Source organism: Macrosteles quadrilineatus, unplaced genomic scaffold, assembly GCF_028750875.1.
Source record: "Macrosteles quadrilineatus isolate MER2022 unplaced genomic scaffold, UCM_ALF_1.0 Scaffold_8__2_contigs__length_117827958, whole genome shotgun sequence".
NCBI classification, from domain to species: Eukaryota; Metazoa; Arthropoda; class Insecta; order Hemiptera; family Cicadellidae; genus Macrosteles; species Macrosteles quadrilineatus.
In genome coordinates this window covers 35,376,196-35,392,271 of record NW_026542601.1, presented here as the reverse complement: position 1 = coordinate 35,392,271, position 16,076 = coordinate 35,376,196, and the positions used below count along the sequence as shown (strand labels likewise).

General features: G+C 34.0%; 1 protein-coding gene across 1 annotated transcript in view; it reads left to right on the top strand.

Moving 5' to 3' along the window:
• LOC129000314 (voltage-dependent T-type calcium channel subunit alpha-1G-like) overlaps positions 1–16,076 on the top strand; it is a 167,071-nt gene that overhangs the window by 118,678 nt on the left and 32,317 nt on the right. The window contains exons 15-22 of the mRNA XM_054427276.1: positions 102–258; positions 2,752–2,907; positions 3,563–3,691; positions 4,589–4,724; positions 7,040–7,230; positions 7,735–7,859; positions 11,649–11,786; positions 15,897–16,056. Coding sequence (XP_054283251.1) covers positions 102–258; positions 2,752–2,907; positions 3,563–3,691; positions 4,589–4,724; positions 7,040–7,230; positions 7,735–7,859; positions 11,649–11,786; positions 15,897–16,056 — 1,192 coding nt within the window. The remainder of the gene's footprint in view (positions 1–101; positions 259–2,751; positions 2,908–3,562; positions 3,692–4,588; positions 4,725–7,039; positions 7,231–7,734; positions 7,860–11,648; positions 11,787–15,896; positions 16,057–16,076) is intronic.

Genomic DNA, 16,076 nt, shown 5'->3' with positions numbered 1-16,076 from the left:
TAAAAAAACGACAGTTAAAATCTAATAAACAGACGACTCAAAAAGTGTAATAAGAACAAAGAGGCCCCCGGCTAGCAATATTTTTTTGGGTTCTGTTCCAGTATTTTAGGGATGTATCTGTTTGGCGGTAAGTTTTGCATGCTCAGCGACGGATCGAGAGAATGCAGCTGTGAGGAAATCGTCAACAAAGATCCAAAATGTGTCTGTGACAGAAAGCATTTTAACAATGTCCTTTGGGCCACCGTGACAGTGTTTCAGGTAAGTCGACACTTCCCACTCTACACTTTCTCTCTACATCTTACTCCTCACAGTAGACTTGCCCGGAGTTTGGTCCAACGGATGATAAGTCACGTGACTTGTGACATCACATGTTGATAATTGTGTGAAGTGCATAGCATCAGAAAATTTGATTATTACATGCATATTTTCGGTCTTAAAAATGTACAGTGCCTATCAATGTAATAAGATTTGATGCATGAACATATTTTGTGAATTTTATGGATTCGTTGTTTATTGTTTATACTGAGCGTACTAAATATCAATTAACTTTGTGAAGTTCATTATTGCTAACTTCATTATATATATATATTTAGATTATTATTTAAATATTTTTGCTAATAGATACCGAAACAAAAGAAAGAATATGTACTAGTACTTAGAAATATACTACTTTAATTATAATCAACAAATTTATTTCATCCTAAAACTATATTATACATGGTGATTGATATAAGTGTGCCAGCCGTTTTATTCGAAAACCATAAGAGATATCAAAAAAAGTTAAATGGTAAGTGCCTTGGATTTTTTATTTAAAAAATTGCAGTCAAGTCTAAAAAAATATTTTAGCCGCCATTTTCCAAAATGGCCACCAACTTTGATTTTTCTTATGGAACGTATTTTATGATGTGTTATGGTAGAAAATGTAATTTTAAGACGATTTTATTCTTGTAATTTTTTTCATAAACCTAACCGTTTCAAAGATAAATAATGGTTTAAGTTGTGAAATTTCGAATATTTTTCGAATAAAACAGCTGGCATGCTTGCTTAGGCCTTTATTTAAAAACTCTTTCTCATGCCGAAATTTCAAAACTTTAGCCATTATTATCTTTGAAACGGTTAGGTTTATGGAAAAAAAATCACAAGAATAAAATCGTCTTAAAATTACATTTTCTCCCGGAATACATCATAAATTACAGGGTGTTCCATAAGAAAAATCAAAGTTAGTGGCCATATTGGAAAAATTGTGGCTAAAATAATTTTTTCGACTTGACTACAATTTTTTTAATAAAAAATTCAAGGCACTTACCATTTAACTTTTTTTGTATCTCTTATGGTTTTCGAATAAAACGGCTGGCACACTTACATCAATCACCCTGTATATGTCAGCAGTTATAACCATTTCTACATTTCTTGCTAAATCCGTATTAAGTGTACATTGAATACTTTAACGTATGTTATTTTCACTTGCAATGTTCCGATAGTTGTCCGTACACACGATAATAATAAATGAATATATATTGATTGATCCATCAAAATATGGCCAAACTTTTGGTAAGTTTACCACATGCATAAGATAAATACATGCACTTATAAATATACTGTATTTGATGTGAAAGGCTGTTTCATTCAATTTTGTAAATAAGTTATACATTATCGTAATATTTTTAAACACAATCTAACAAATTATCTAATATTCCTTTATCTTTAATTTTTTTCTAAAAAATCAATTGAGGATACTGATAGATTTACCTTCACATCTATTAAGTTAGCTTATTGTACACTATTTTGTCATTTGTAAAATGTTACATGACAGCACTCATAAAGAAAAACATTGAACACTTCCATAATGTAATTATTGTGTACATACACGGTTTTATGTAATATTGTGAAAGCATTCTGGAAGGTATGTTTATCAGATAAGTACTATGCATGAAATTAGGTCCTTAAAATTAGTGCATGGCTTATTAAAGTTTTTATATTTAAATTTAACTAGTTGTAGTTTTGAATGAATGACACGATTGCTCTTACTTATGTGGGTATAGTGTAAATTATGTATATATTTGAAAATGTGTTTCTTGCAAATTATGCAGTACATAAGTCTTTATATGTTCATGTTCAAAGTCAATTTTCTGTAATAGTCAGATTTAAGTACGTAATTTTGATAACTAATCATTACGGAAAAGGGTTATTGTTAAGAGAAAGGTTCATTTAAATACATGCCTTTTCCAAGATGTATATATCTTGGTTGTAATGGGCGGGTTTCTTCAGGCTGCAGTGTCATTTGTATGCTGGATTTCATTAGGTGTAAGATTAAACAATTGTACGCATGAAGTAATTATAGCTCCAATCCACAAGTAATTATTTATTATTACAGTCAAAAGTATAAGTAGGTACGGTACATATTTTTGGAAGAGTATAAGCAGAATTGTAATCCTGGATCATGGATGTACTAAAACAGTATAACACATACAACTCATATTGTAAATTACTGATTGGAATGTTGCCTAACATTCATAGTGCTGATTTATGGGATCTAAAAGGCAATAATTTTATGATAGATTCACTTTGAACACCGGTAGCCCAATTACATAGAGATCATTAACGTAGTAAAATTTAAAGGTGATTATAATAAATTACATTTTGGAAAACTAAATTAACTTCACGACATTGTCGAATAAATTTTACATTCAATACAGTACAAAGTGAATAGTGCTGAGATTCAGGTCCGATTATATGTATTTTTTATGATAGATTCTCACCCAAGAGGATTGGAATGTTGTCCTCTTCAACGGTATGGAAAAAACAAGTCACTGGGCAGCGTTGTATTTTGTGGCGTTGATGACGTTTGGGAACTACGTCTTATTCAACCTCCTGGTCGCCATCTTGGTGGAAGGATTCTCATCGGAGGTAAAATTCGTAATATTTATTCTCAGCTATATACTCTTTGGACAAAACATTCAATCAAACCACTGTACATAAATATGTACACTAGGTGAACAGTTAAGGTGAAAATTAAGAAATTAAAACATCTCACTACAAGTATAATGTAATAAAAACACATTATTAGTTAGACAATGAATGAGGTTAGTTCTGATAAAAATACATGCCTAAAAACGTTGGTTGTATACACTATTCATGCAAGGCCGTATGAAGTAGGGGGAACAGATAAGCAGTAATCGACGAGGAGAACGCCAGTACTGATGAAAAGTGAATGTGGCCCCTTGCATTCATGGCGAGGATAATTTTTTTTATGTTTCTCCTTCGTAAATATAGACACAATAACTGTATTAAGTTGTGTAAATCTGATAAATCTATAACATTGTTAATATTTTTCTCTAAAGAGTGAGAGTCGTCTCAAAAGATGTCATTGATAGAGCTGCAATCCAGCCACATAGGGTGGTAACACTATTTGAGCTTCATCACGATATCTAACAGAGTTCTGTCCATGTATTATTGTCCAGTACTGCTGGTTGTCTAGCAAATGTATGGTCTATGTTCATACGTAATCCATCGTCAAACTTGACACGTACTAACGTAAGCCGCTTGTTACAAGCGTAACGAGAGGAGAGAACGTGAACAACGGGAGCTTGCTAAGGCTCAAGCCGCCGCTGCAGCCAGGAAGTACTCCGAGTGCTACAGTGACGACATATACAGCTCCTGTTCTGCATCGGAGAGCGACAGTTTCCAACAGGTCAGTCATAGATTATACTATCAGTGTCACAGTCACAGTACACTTTAAGATTACATCCATGTTTTACATCTCCTTTGTATGGTATCATTCTTACTGATTCTACTTAGAATGTTCTAAGCACTTAGTGCTTAGCACTACAGCAACGAGATGTACAGCTACAGCTCCGTCTTAGAGAGCGATAGTTTCCAATATACACAGATTACACTATGTATTTCATGATACACTATATGTGTCATAATGTATAATCTGTGACACATCACACTTCCCGGGTCATAGTACATGTGGTGATATTAATTCTATCCATATCTTTTGTATAGTTTTATTCTTTTATTTTCAATTTAGGTCACATGTTCAGTTACCAGTTTTGCTTCCATGATTGTAGTGTAGCTTGTATAGTACAAGTTAGTTTAGTTGTGTGTGCAGTTAACTAGAGGAATTTGAAGACTGTCTGTATTCCTTATTAAAATAACTAATACTTGAAATTTTAATTTGACGTGGGTTACCCTTTCTGCTTTACATTGATTTAAATGTACTGTATCTTGTATAATCTTTTGCTATATTCTCGGAAATTCTACTGTCAACCCATCCATAGCCTGTGAAATAAAACTACCAATGGGTTTTCATAATACATTATTGATTAATCTTACACTATAATACGAAATTGCCATTATTCACAATAATGCTATACCGCAATGGTAGGTTTTATGGATGCTACTAGTTCTCATGCTATAGACTAATGACTTTACACCTTCACAAGACTGCTATGGGGTTCGAAATCAAATTTGTATTACTAAGCTCCAAGTGCTGATTAACATGTTACATGTATTAAAATGTTACTCTTATTGATGATGTGGTTTCGATATTTTAGTTTCGTTATTTAAAAGTTTGTTTCTTTAGGAATACAAAAACGAGTGGGATACGGAACATACTAGAAAGTCAAAGGACAATGGGCACAGGGAAAAGGAGAACTGCTGGAAACAGAAACGGAAACAGAACAATGGGCAGTGTGAAGCAAAGTGCAATATACAAAAAGGTAAGTTACAATGTAATGTTGGAGAGGTAAAATAACCCAATTGCCAATATTATTATAATGTATTGTACAGTGCTATAGTCTGTCGTTGGTGTTTGGCAATGTCGCACCGGGCTGTTTTTATTGATATGTTAATAACAAAGGTGTAAACATAAACATTCTGCAGACGCTCCATTATGAATTAGTGCTATGAATAACAGCGGTTTATCAGGCCGGGTCTGCAACGTTGCCACTTTGTCTCACTGCGGCCTTGTATTAGAGGAAGCTATCTGCAAGTAGGCTTTCCACCTTATTGACAACATCTAAAAAATATTTCAATTTGTATTTCATGATTGTGAAAATTTTGAATATGCCGACAATTACTAAAGGTCTCTCTTCTATTGTAGGGTAAAGTTTAAAAACTGTTTTATACATCTTTGCTAAGTCCAAAAGAAACTCCCACAACTTAAATCAGAATCATCTGGTTTATCTATATCTATATATATACTATTATATAAAAATCTAATGGTGTCTGTCTGTATGTGTGTTACTAATAGGTGCAAAAACTGAACCAACTGGGCTTAAATTTTACAAAAATATAGCTAACATACCAAGGACCATTATAGGACTATTCACATTTCAATACTGGCCGTAGGCTTTGCCCCTTTGGCTTTAACAGTTCTGAGGTGAGGATTTTAAAAGTAAATATTGATTGGTCTCCATGGCTGCGATTAGAACACTAATAATTATTGTTTACATTTGCTTTGACATTTCAATGTAAACAAGAAGAAATTCTAAATTGCATATTTCACAATTTCAGACAGCTGATACAAAGAAGTTAAATATAATATATTCCATAACTATGAGATAAGTTTTTTTTAATCTATCTAACGTTTATCATGGATTATTTATTCTAAAACTGTCAATGATTATAGAAAAAAAAGATTCTATAACCGTTGCTGTATCAACTCCAGCTCTCTGCTTTGGATTTTTTAAAGCGTCTCAGTTATGAAAATTATGTTATTGATATGTTTTCATGGAAACAGTATGACAATTACAATGTATAGATGTTTTGTATGAATTTGGAGGCTACTTTAAATTCGAACTGCTTAACATGTGTTAGATTAACTTAACATAACTTGCACATCACATTGTTTTTTATTTGTATATTTAGGTAAATTTAGTTATTGTGTTTTTATAAACCTATGCTTAAATTAAACTAAAGAATATCATCAATAACTAAATTGTACGTCATTGATTTTTGTGTTCTAAAATCTGTTTTATATGTGTAACTATATTAAATTATCGAATGGTAATACAAAATACTCTTATTTTATCTTAACATAGCTTTCAGTTCACATTTAATTTATTTGATAAATTTATTATTTGTGTTTTGCCACACCACTGATTAAATTAAACTAAGGAAAATATCATAAAACTAAGTAGTACAGAGTGTTCTTTTGTTTATAAAATCAATTAAATATCTGTTACTATGTTTACTTAATGGTAAGTAAGAAAATTTAAAGGCAATGATGATGGAACTGATTAAGAGAACTGGTTTTTATATTAAGTTGTTTGTTGATATTTTTGTAGAGTAGAATCAAATCAGAGATGCAATGAAACAAATACTGTATTTGCTTTAACATTTTTTAGTCCTCGACACTTTGATAATCATATTAGTTTTGTCCGTTGTCTTTAATGCTAAATTATTTGTTTAAATTTGTGTATATTATAGATATAGTTTCTTTAATATTTCAAAAGACTGTATTGATAAGGCACAACAATATTTCTAAAGTTTATAACAACTGACTTAGTTTTGCTAATGATTGAGGAAACTGAAGATGGAAGGATTTGTGATTTAATATAAAGAAGAGTGAAATTTAAAAAAATCCCCATTTAAATTTAATAATTCGTATTTTTGCATCTTCTAAATTGAAATTTAAAATGTCAATTATAAATAAAAAGATATGTAATTAAGGAAGATGAAGGTAAATCGTATGTGAAAGTTTTATTCGAAGATTTGGTCAGGTTTTCTCATATCAGCCTACACAAGATTTAAAATTAATCAAAACCAAAAATTGTGGTATCCACTACTTACTAGATTTAAAATTCATAACTTAAACGTTTCTATTAAGGCCAAAAAAGTTGAATTTTGTTTCTAAAAGCTTTGGCGGATGTGTAATTATTATATGCAACAATTGTAAAAATTAAATTGTTTATATTTAGTGTCCTCTTCCCGTTGCAAAGCACGGGTACAACAGCAAGTATAAGGATCATAAATCTGTAAGAAATTTAGTTATGTTTAATCAAATATTGTATCAAGTTCTGTGTGTTTCCAGAGAGTCAGATGCTGGGAGCTTCTAGTGGAGTTGCTAGTGCAATGCCCATCATCACACATACAGCAGCAACTCCTCAAGACTCTCCAAACACGACTATAGGCCATTCTCAGAGGGAGTTCAACAACAGGCTACAATCAGCTATTGCACTGTATTCTAGCTCATTGTCCATAGACTCAATTGACTGCTCTATTGTGAGTTTTCAACTTGACAAACATATTAAAAATCTGGAATCAAGCTAGACCTAAATTATGAAGTTTTCATCTTTTTTGCCAGTTAGATTATAAACAGCTCAAGCCCCTTTCAGGAAAGAAATATTCAACAAAAACAGTAACTAAACATTTTATAAGTTGTCGTAATACCTAATGAAAGATGCTTTGGGAGGCTATAAGGAAATTTTGAACAACTAACTATTGACTATTGCCAAAGATGGAGACTAAAATTGTTGACAAGAGTAATTATTTCCAACTACTTAGCTTGTTGGATGCATCACAGTGCTCAAATACAGCTCAGCAATAAGGTCGTCCAGAGATGCTTAAAGTATTCCAATCATCACTCGAATATGGATGCCTCTGAGATATACTTCGAACAATGCCTATATACAAGTAGGCATTCTTATGATTACGTGTTGTATATGTTTAATTGAAATAAGTTTTAATCAGGCTGTTGGTGTTAACCGAAGTTTGGATATTTTGCAGTCGTCCCAGGGCAGTGGATTGTTGAAACCTCCAAATTTGACCATCAATAATTTGAATCCTCAGGGGCCGCAGGTTCGCAGAAGTTCGCCGGCCTCTAATATGCAGAAGAAGGAACAGCTTCCCTTGTAAGTGTGTATTTTCTTTGGCAGACAGTTTTTTGTGGCCAAGGGGTTTATAGTTTTTTATTTTTTTTTTATTTTATTTTTTTTTTTGGGAGAGGAGTGAAAATGCTGTTACGCACACATGTAGCCAGCCTGTAGTGTGAGACTCCTGAATTTATCACAGACTACTCACTAAAAAAACCCCTCTAAACTGTTGGACACAGACCTGGAATTTTTTGTCACATTACTTCAAGTCAGGCCAACATGTGACCTCAGGGCTCTCACCATTTCTTGCATTTAGATACTTTATTACCTACGCCGCATCCCGGTCAAGGTCGAGCTTCTTGGCACGGAGAATACCCTGGATGTAATGTGACACACAGGTCCAATTGTCCTCACCCTCCGTCATCATCGGTATGACCGTGTCCACCGACAGCAGTCCTACTGACTGTTGAGCCACCAGGCGGGGCCTTTCCCAACGCTGGCAGTGGGAAAAGGTGTATTTCACGTCATCGGGAATGCCTGGGCAGTACATGCAATCGGGTGACACGGCTTTGCCCATCCTGAACAGGTACGGCCGGAAAAAGCCGTGACCCGTCAGAAATTGGGTGAGGTAGAAGTCCACCTCTCCGCACCGCCGATTAACCCAAGGTTTGACTTGCTGTATCAGTAAGGGGTTTATAGTAGAATCCAAGTGTATATAACTTTAGCCGCTTTTTAGTCACATCATAGCCATCACTTTTCCTTCATCCAATCAATCTACATACACGGTAAATAATTATCAGATTTCCTATTAAGGCTTCTCTGAATTTAATACCGGTAGCAGTTTTTTACCAAGTGTATACTTGATATTGCACTTACTTATCCTACCTGGAAACAATAACGTGTTGTATTCAAAGATCATCCAATGTCATTGTTCATCATATGACTATTTTTCATGTTCAGTTGTTCAGTTCCATTGAAGTAAGTAATGTTTGTTGATAACACTGCTTATACCACAATTTATAAATTAGCCTATGTGGCCTATAGTATGTCAGAAACTGTGTAGCTTAGGAAATTTTAACTATTATCTATATAAATAAAATTAGAGTTTTGTCTGTACATTGCTCAGAATCATACATTTTTAGGTTATTTTTACGTTTTATACATTAAAGAAGCCGAAACAAGTCTCATCTAAATTTCTGTCTGTCTGTCTGTCTGTCTGTCTGTCTGACACACTCAAGATGGCATTTTACGCAATCTTCTCCAGGAAAACGAGAGTACCTATCAAGACCCAAGTCATTTTAATGTATTCACTGGATTGGCGAGAGTGTCTTTAGCCATTAAAATATGGTCTCACTACTTTGTAATTAAAATTACGGCCGTTCAAAAATGCAGTTTTGTGCGATTTTTGTCAAGTTTTCTTCTAATTTGTATCACATAATCATCTATGAAACAACGAACAGCTGTTCGGATCAAGATTATTTTTCTAGCTGTCACTGAAATGTTTACAAATGTTGTTTACAAACACCACAACCATTTCCGATCACGTTTTGAAGGCAAATCCCATCCAAGTGAGATTAAAAACGTTTTTATTACATAAAGGATTTAATTAATCGCAAGTGGAATAATATAGTGTAACCGTAAATTAAATAACTAGGCATCATCCAGGTCAGGAACCAGAAATATGTGTATAAAATTGTATTGGAGTTTTGATAACCAGAAAGAAGACATTGAATCAAGATTGAATCAGTGTTGTATACGGCTGGGAAACTTAAATTTACTAATGACCGTCGCCAATAGCTTAGAAACCATGTTCCACTCATTGACGGCTCTTCAATGGCGGTTGTGTAAAGTGTAAAGCAAAAAATTACAACTGCAGTGGGTGATTGTAACAGAGGTTTACGGATGATGCTGAACTCGATTTTCCAATGTGTCACTTTCTGTTCCTACCATTGACTATATAAAGTCAATAGTTCCTACTCACCGATGCAATCGCTGGACCATACAGCCAATAGGCCCATAGCCCTTCTCTTGGGTACGTGTGGTACGTATGCTTACCCAATTATTTATAACAACCCTTTCGACAACGATCCTTGATACCGGTACTTTTCCATAGAATACACGGCCTACCTAGGTACTTAAGAAATAAAATTATAAACGTCCAAAAACCCAACGTTGTGTGATTTTTGTCACATTTCCTTATAATGTTAATATATATACCAGCAACCATTGTTTAGAGAATACGTAATCTATTAAATAACAGAAAGTTATGTTGTATAAGGTTTTTTTCAAACTGACACCGATAAGTTTACATTAAGAGTTGTGTACAAATAAAGCAATTAATGGGAAATAACTTTGATTGCCGATAACTTTTTACGAGAAAATCCAAAACCAAGAGATCAATAACCTTGATTAACGCATATAATTGGTCGGCTGTACTACAGTTCTTAACTGTAAACGTTGGTTTTTGGTACGGTACTGGTTCTTTTCCTTTTAACCTTTAGTAGCAGCAAGAATCATTTTTACGTACCAACACATCACAGTAATTTACAAATTAGTTATCGTTGGTGTTGCACCTTATTTATTACAGGCGTAGGCCTATTCAATTTAATTGATGTCTTAACTGTATAATTTTTGCTTTTTCTGTATGGATTCCAAAATGTTATGCTAAGAAAACTATAACGCATTTTAGTAAAACATTTATTCAGCAAACCATCATGAATTGTTCAAACACTTTGAACGTTGTTTATGTATCAATAGTTCGTGGCCTATTTCGGTAATTTTTATTACAAATTACCAATCTAAATCGTCTATAGTAGGCCTACTGTACTTCATTTCATATAGCAAACCGATTCAGATAGCATTTCGACAGAATTTCGAGTCATCTCCGGTCCAAGCAAATATAAATTGTTATGATCAAATTTTATGGCATTAACAAAGATTTCAAGTACTAATTTTATATGTACCTTTTTATGCTTAAAGCGTAGCAGATTCCCTAATTAAGTTCGGTATTTTTGTGTGTATGTATGATGGTAACGCATTAATGTCCTTGTTTCTCAATGTTTCACGGAAAGGACAAGAGCGCCTTGATAATGAAAATGTCAACCCGAATAAAGTGTTAAATTAAGAGGTTGAGGTAGTACCTTAAATACTTTTAACCATTATGTTATAGTCCTTTTAATTCTGAACAAAATTGTACAAATTCCATTTCCGTATATTTACTCTCACCGCTTGATAAAGGTTGTTGACAAACTTATGGGAGAAAGTATGTGTCAGAATGCTGATACCGTTTATTTAGTTTAATCATTGGATATAACATATGGACCAACAAGATCCGGGTGACATTTAATCGCGAAGCATTAGTTTTGGCTTGAAACTGTCAGATACTGTATTTGCGAAGGAATAGTTTTGTCAGCATATCTGAAAGTATGCAAACCAACTGCTGTGCTTTATATAAGAAGGTTTTAACTGACTATGATAAGATCCCCGTGCGTAGAACGGGCACACTGCTAGTCATAGATAAAACTTTAGTCTATGCTATTATTTTTGTTTAACTTATCAATAAGTTATAAGATACAACAGATTCATGCAGGCATTTACTTCACGACAAGCAAATAATTATAAATTACCAGCAAAATCTAGATACAAAATATTATTTTTAGCATGTTTTTTAAGTAATATGTTAAAATTTATGTTTTTTTATGAAAATGATAACACACTTGGAACCATTATAGAAAGAGATTTTGATCGTTGTTTATTCCACGTGTACTACAAAAACACAAATTATACACATTATACAAAATCAGGATAATATTTATTTTTATTTTTTAGAGCTCCAAGATTTCAAAGGGGTTATTCATGGAAGATTTCAAGGCCCTCTTTGAAGAGAAAGATGAAAAGTTCTTCTGAACCAGATGAAGATCAAGAGGTGGTGTTGAACAACAACAACCACTTGCTGTCTGGATCTCTGTAAGTGATTGAACATGGCTTTGAAAACATAATTATTATTAAAAAAAATACATTTTTAGAATATTAATCATAGCCAGTTAGTCACCCTATTCACCTTCCACCTTGATGAAATAAATAAAATACAGTATTACAGTAACCATGCAATATGTCACGGCCACCATTAACTCCACGTTTTTAGTATTATGTTGTTGATATTTCTGTCACTACCACGGCCACCTTTAACTCCAGGCCGCGGCCTTCGAAGTGGCAACATCGCAAGTCGCAAAGTATAGCAGGGTTGTAAAAGCTGTTTTTTTTGGAGGCTGCTAATGGTAATGCGTACGTTTTTAAGAATACGAAAGCTTGGTTACTGGGCTATAACAATTTTTACTCCACTTTAAATGTATAAAAATAGATTTTAAATTTAAACATTGTTTTGTTTTTCAATTCTATATGTTTTATTTGTTTTTATTAAATTTATGTTCATAAATTTAAATTTAAATGAATAATAAGTGAATTGATGAGCTGGTGTCACATATCTGCCATGTTATCTAATGGGGCGTCTGGCAGTAGACAACACTCCTTGCAACGTTGTCAATTCTACCAGAGGCCCATTTCATAATAAACTACAAGTTACGGGCCATGGTCTGAAGTTAAAGGTGGCCGTGGTCACTACATATAAAATTTCCTTTTTTACATTTAGACCATTTATATGCATATGAGATATTTTAAGGGTGTGGAACTGTGGATTTATTACCTGAAGAGATATTGTACAATGCTGACTAAGTTTGACAAGAAAACAGATTTTTTAATACACTTTGAATATAGCCTACTAGTACTATTTTATTTTTTTTATAGTTCAACATAAGCCGTACTTAAGAAACTCATTTTTATGTAAACTTTTGAATTAGACAACTTACCGTTATACATGTAATTAAATTATAAAATTATTAATTTAGATTCATAAAAACATTAATTACAAAACCATAATCATTGGCTATCAGTGAGGAATTTATTCAACTTTTGATGGGAGTTATGGTTGTATGTAAGTTTTTAGCGAATTTCCCATATAGGGAATAAGCTATTACCGTAGTACTCATGGTAAGACCTGGACACGGGACCGATTTTTTTTTTCGTTTTGAGGTCCCTAGAGGCCAAAAACACCATCCGTTCAAATTCATATATATATATATATATATATATATATATATATATATATTTATATATATATATATATATGTGTCCGTTAGCGCGATAACTCGAGCAAAAATGATCCGATTTTGATGAAATTTGGTACAAACGTGTAAACCTACGTTTATTCGAACGAGTTCGCGAACCAGCATGATCGGACCATGGGAACGGGGGTTTATGGGGGCTTTTATGGGGTAAAAATGGGTTTTTCCAATTTTTGACCCAAAAAACATAAAATTTTGTAATTTCTTTCCAAACTATTTTGTAGAGCCTAAAAAAACAAATAATTTAGTATATTGAAGCGTTATAATGCGCCTAATAGTTACGGAGAAATTGTTAATTTAAAATTCCCATATTATTCTTATGGAGAATAAGTAAACTGTTCTAATTTGCTTGTTTATTAACATATTTCGCCCAAATTTGGAAAATGTTTTAATTTCTTACTAACTATTAACATTTTACATAAAAAAACACTTTTACCCTCCCTGTTGCAGCAAACCTAAGTATGTGTTAAACTGATTCTATTTAAATAGGGAATAAATTTGATATTTTTAAGGAGACATTTTAGTGTAAATCCAATCAGGCAAATGGAAATTCGCTTAGTCTGCAGGTTTGCTGCGGCGGGGGTATTTTTTTTTATTTTAACTATCTACGCAGAACAACCCAAAAAAGTGCTTTCTTGTCATCCCCCCAGCTGTTTTGTTTCAGCAGAATAAGAAAACAGAAAAGTTTGAACTATTTGAATGTTTGTTTTGTGATTATGTTTATTTTTATTGTTTGTTTTGGGTTTTGGTTTTGTTTTGTTTAAGTGTTTAGTGTTTTGGTTTTAAATTTTGAGTCTTGAGTGTAACTGTGTAAGTTTAAGTTATTTGTGTGCTGCCGTGCCTATATTACCTCATTAGCGTGTTTTTATTTATTTTATATCTTTTTTTAAACTGGAAAAATATTATAATTCCTAGCCTAAGTTACCTATGTCATGTTATCTTAATTCAACTCATGTTAATCTTGTACCAAATTATAACTGATATCAAAATTTATGAATTAGAAACTTATCTGGTAAGGAAAATCGTTCTACTCATTGATTTCCAATTGTCTTCTAGCCCTAAAGCAGGCAACAGATTTGTTATCCAATATCAATTCTCGAGTAAAATCTCCAGCCTTGATAAAAATAAGTTTAATGAATTCTGATGTAGGAACAATTAAACACAGCTAGGCTTATTATACTATACTTTTATGACTGTATTTTTACAAAGTCTTGATGTAAGTTTGTTATGTCTAATCACATTTTTGGAATGAAAGAGAGACAAGTTTTCTTAATAACAGATAACTTAACCTAGGCAGCATCCCCTAGGCCTAGCACCGCCTAAACACCGCTTAGGCTAAGACCAAACCTATAGGCGGTGTTTACTGGAGGCCAGTTGTCAGACAACTTATGGGGCAGATTAATTTAATTTATCTGCCTCTAAGTTAGTGTAGATTAACACGTTCGCTGCTACGGACGTTCCGGAACGACAAACGGGCCACGGCGCCAGGAGCTAGGAACGTTCCGGAACGTCGCCATTCATTGTTGTTTAACGTTTTCATGGATCAGCCAGCTCGTCACGAGCGTCTTATTATTTCTTTGCAGCTCGTGGGGACGTATTTTTCTGACAATAAAAAATATTGTTTCCCAAAATCACCACCAGGGTCGTTTAGAACAGGGCTTTGTCCCACCTCTTTCCTGCTAGATAGCAACACTACTTTACCGACTGCAACCTGGGTAGTGCTGCTATCTATCAGAATCACTTAGTACTATGTCAAAAGCCGGTTTTATTGCAGAACATTGCCATCCAGTATAGCTACTGTTGTTTTTACTGTAATTCAGTGTATCGGCAGCAATGTTTAAGCAGCGGCGAGCGTTAGTTCAGGTCCTGGCGCCGTCCCAGCATCTAGCGGTCAGCAGCGAACGTGTTAAGTTAAGTTTTATATTTCAAGTTCAATCTCTTGCATAGTCTAAATTATTTCGAGTTTCCCGAGGTAGGTAATCTTCTCATCAGCTGCCCAATTGTGAAATCCCAATTGTTTTTCACATAAGAAATTGAGTTTTGCAGTCATCAGTTTCATAAAGTATCTGAATCCTATTAAGTTTATTGAGGCTGTAAGTTAGCTGCTAAAATTAGGGCCTAAGTTGAGATGAGCCCTTTTAGAGGAGAATCCCTATTTCACATTTTCATGTCTTATAAGTTAGTAGCCTAGGTCTAACTTATAATATTTTATAATTTGAAATGGTGTAGGCTATTTCAGTTACAGTAGCCTAGTTTGTTCGTTTGGTTGGTAGGACCAATGAATATAGAATGTTATAAGAAGCGACACCCCCGTGTTAAAAGAGGCGACGTCACGAAAATTGCTGCTAGCGGTAATTCCCGAAGACTTGGCTGGTGACTCTAGCGCTCCCCACATAAATCTTTTTGAACTACTGCTGGCGGAAATCTATGTAGCGTCGCCTCTTTTAATATGGCGGTTTTGCTTCTTATTTAAGGTTCTGTATTCATTGGTATGACTCTTCAGCTGGTCTCACTAGGCATATACAACTGCCAACGCTGACAGCAGCCAAACATAACCTCATCAAGACCAAGAACTTGTGTGTAAAACTTAGGGATGCGCCCTTTTCAGGAGAATCGCTCTTTCGCTTCCTCATGTCCTCTAAAAGGTATAATCTATAATAATTTGGAATGGTGTATGCCTATTTAAGCTTGTTTGGTTGGTATGACTCTTAAAGTCAGCTGGTGTTCATAGCCCCTCTAACCATAGACAGCTACCGGTAACGCTGACAGCCAAACATGACCTCTAAACATTAACCGCGACTATCTCAAAACATCGGTTTTTGATATAAGTTAGGCCCATTTATCAGCTACAGCCTCAATTATAAAAGACCTAGTAATAATGCTTTGAATGTTGCAGTCATTTGTCTGACCACTCCCACTGCAATGGCGGCCTGCTGGGTAACACAATCCGTAACAACACACAGTGTCGTAGGAACAGCTGCACTGCCAACAGACTCAGTCCTCAGAGTCATAGCTCCAGAAGTCGACCTCCTCCAGGATGTTGTCACACACCACAGGTAGACTTGTTCGGACACAA